General features: G+C 50.1%; 1 protein-coding gene across 5 annotated transcripts in view; it reads right to left on the bottom strand.

Annotated features, from left to right (window-relative positions):
• The window catches only part of LOC125030607 (proline-rich protein 36-like), a 37,791-nt gene that overhangs the window by 25,089 nt on the left and 10,202 nt on the right, over positions 1 to 2,500 (bottom strand). For all 5 annotated transcript variants that reach the window (XM_047620750.1, XM_047620755.1, XM_047620751.1 and 2 more), the window contains exon 2: positions 769 to 822. In XM_047620750.1, the coding sequence (XP_047476706.1) occupies positions 769 to 822 (54 nt within the window). The remainder of the gene's footprint in view (positions 1 to 768; positions 823 to 2,500) is intronic.

Genomic DNA, 2,500 nt, shown 5'->3' with positions numbered 1-2,500 from the left:
TGCAATTGCCGTGGAAAGCATATTCGTGGGAATGTAACCTGGTGTACGGCGTCATGAAACTATGTACTCGGGTAATATGATTCTCAACACCATAGATGCCGTTCAAAACACGGAAGAGAAGCCTGAGTAGTTATCAATACCGGCAGGTTGGCGTTTTATTATCCCCAAGATGCATTGCTAAGAGAGCTTAGCCACGGTGTAACAGGCCGTTAGCGTGGCAGTGCCAATACCAACTGTGCTACCGTGCACCGCAAGCACAGTCCGGGCTGACAAAGCTAATCTGCATTCAGGAACTGTACGCAGAGTACTCGTCGGGACTACATCTCGGCCTGACCGAGTCACAGTGGCCCCCTTTACCCAAGATGCTCATGCGGCCGAGGGAGTGTGTGCCCGCGCGCGCGCGCGTGTGTGTGTGTATGTGTGTGTGTGTGTGTGTGTGTGTGTGTGTGTGTGTGTGTGTGTGTGTGTGTGTGTGTGTGTGTGTGTGTGTGTGTGTGTGTGTGTGTGTGTGTGTGTGTGTGTTTGTGTGTGTGTGTGTGTGTGCTCGCGCGTGAGACAGAGAGAGAGAGACAAAAAGAGAGAGAAAGAGAGAGAGAGTGCGCGGGTATGTTCTTTTGATGAGGTTATTGCCATGCAAAGAAATTCTCAAAGGGAAAGGCGAACCCCAGCAGCAAGCGAAAGCAAGGCCCGATCGTGCATGAGTTTCAGACGAGGCTCTTCCTCGGCGGAGGCCCCTGCGGAGGCGGCCCCGGGCGTAGATTCTCCTACCTGTTTCCTGCAGCAGCTCAGGCTCCCAGGCGTTGCTCGCCTCGCCACCCTTCTCTGGAAGAAGAACGACAGTGGTGTCATTAGCTTTGTTTGTCATTACTGCTGCCATTATTACTGAAATACAGTCACACTCTCGCCAGCACTTCTGCAGGACAAAAATACACACTGTCTGGGAAAAGGCTGAGGGCTGCTACCGCTCCATGGGTCTCTCGCCTTCTCTGGACAACCTTTCTAAATTTTACCATATTCATTTGTCTTTTCTGCTGTATGCGCATTGATCGTTTACACTGTAATGTCTGTATACACACATGACAAATATATACACCCACTCATAAACACCCACACACAGAGGCATGCATGTGTGTATATGTATATATATATATATATATATATATATATATATATATATATATATATATATATATGTGTGTGTGTGTGTGTGTGTGTGTGTGTGTGTGTGTGTGTGTGTGTGTGTGTGTGTGTGTGTGTGTGTGTGTGTGTGTGTATGTATATATATATATATATATATATATATACACACACACATACATACATACATATAGGCTATATGAAAGGGAATCTCTTGAACATTTCTTAAGCCATGTCCGTGTTCACCGGCCACGCCCGAGCACATCCCTTGATCTTCTTCGAAGGAGATTCCCCCTACCGATGAGTGGTTCCGGTAAAGCACTTTATTATCCCCTTCCCCGAGAGGCACCCCACCCCGGCCCTCCACCCCCACCCCCTCAGGCTCATCAGGGTCGTCGCCCTCGAACTGCGACAGCTCGAGGCTATACATTGCGTCTCCATAATTGTCTGCGTCACAACTCTGCGCATTCTATTAGCTGCGTGGCCCGTGACGTGCGATGGCGTGGGCACCCAGAGAAGTGAAAAGGAAACAATTGTCAGAGTAGAGACAAGTAGGCCGATTGGCGCTAAAGGAGAGGGAGTCCGCGGTCCGAGATCATAGAGTGTAACGGGACGGTACTACCGACGTGTGTTGAGCAAGTGGCAGATGTGGGATCAGGATTCTCCTGTGCACGCCTCTTGGCTGCGCTCTTGCAAGCTGGGATCGTCCTTTTCACCGATCACTAGTTGCTGGTATATGTCTTCTTGTCATAAAACACATTTGCTATTCAAATCCCAGCTCATTTCGCTGCACATCCTGTCTGCTCAGAGATATCCAGATGGATACGCAACATCCGGCCTCCTTGAGGAGTAACGGAGGCCAGGAGTTCCTGATTAACCGCTCCATGTTAACGCCCGGAGGATAAATCACCAAGTACACCGCTATGTGAAGGCGGAGACGCTTCCGGTCCTCTCCCCGGGACAGGATGGCTGCCTCGGCTCGGCTCCCAGGAGCAGTCACGAAGCACCATGAGTTTTTTTCCGTCTTCGCTGAGCGCCTCCGAGGAAGCCGGGTGTTGGCAGGACGTGACATGAGTGCGAGCGAGCAAGCACCGTCTCGCAAGAAGCGAACAGATCACCATGACATATGAACCTGGAAATCAGGGTTACATTTCCGTGTTTATCTTTTCACGGGATTCACAGCAGTCAAAGAACAGGTGGCTTGGTGAAACGTCACGAAACGACCATGTCAATATGTGCATATGATAAGAGCAATGGCGTCTACCTGGGAGGATGATTTTGAGCTGGAGGAAGGAGCGCAGCGCCCTCCGGAACCGTTTAAAGGCCGATTCGGCGAAAAAACAAGCATTTTTAATGAACCCTC

Source organism: Penaeus chinensis, chromosome 11, assembly GCF_019202785.1.
Source record: "Penaeus chinensis breed Huanghai No. 1 chromosome 11, ASM1920278v2, whole genome shotgun sequence".
Classification (NCBI taxonomy): Eukaryota; Metazoa; Arthropoda; class Malacostraca; order Decapoda; family Penaeidae; genus Penaeus; species Penaeus chinensis.
The sequence above is the reverse complement of the archived record's forward strand: the minus strand, read 5'-3'. Positions and strand labels throughout refer to the sequence as shown.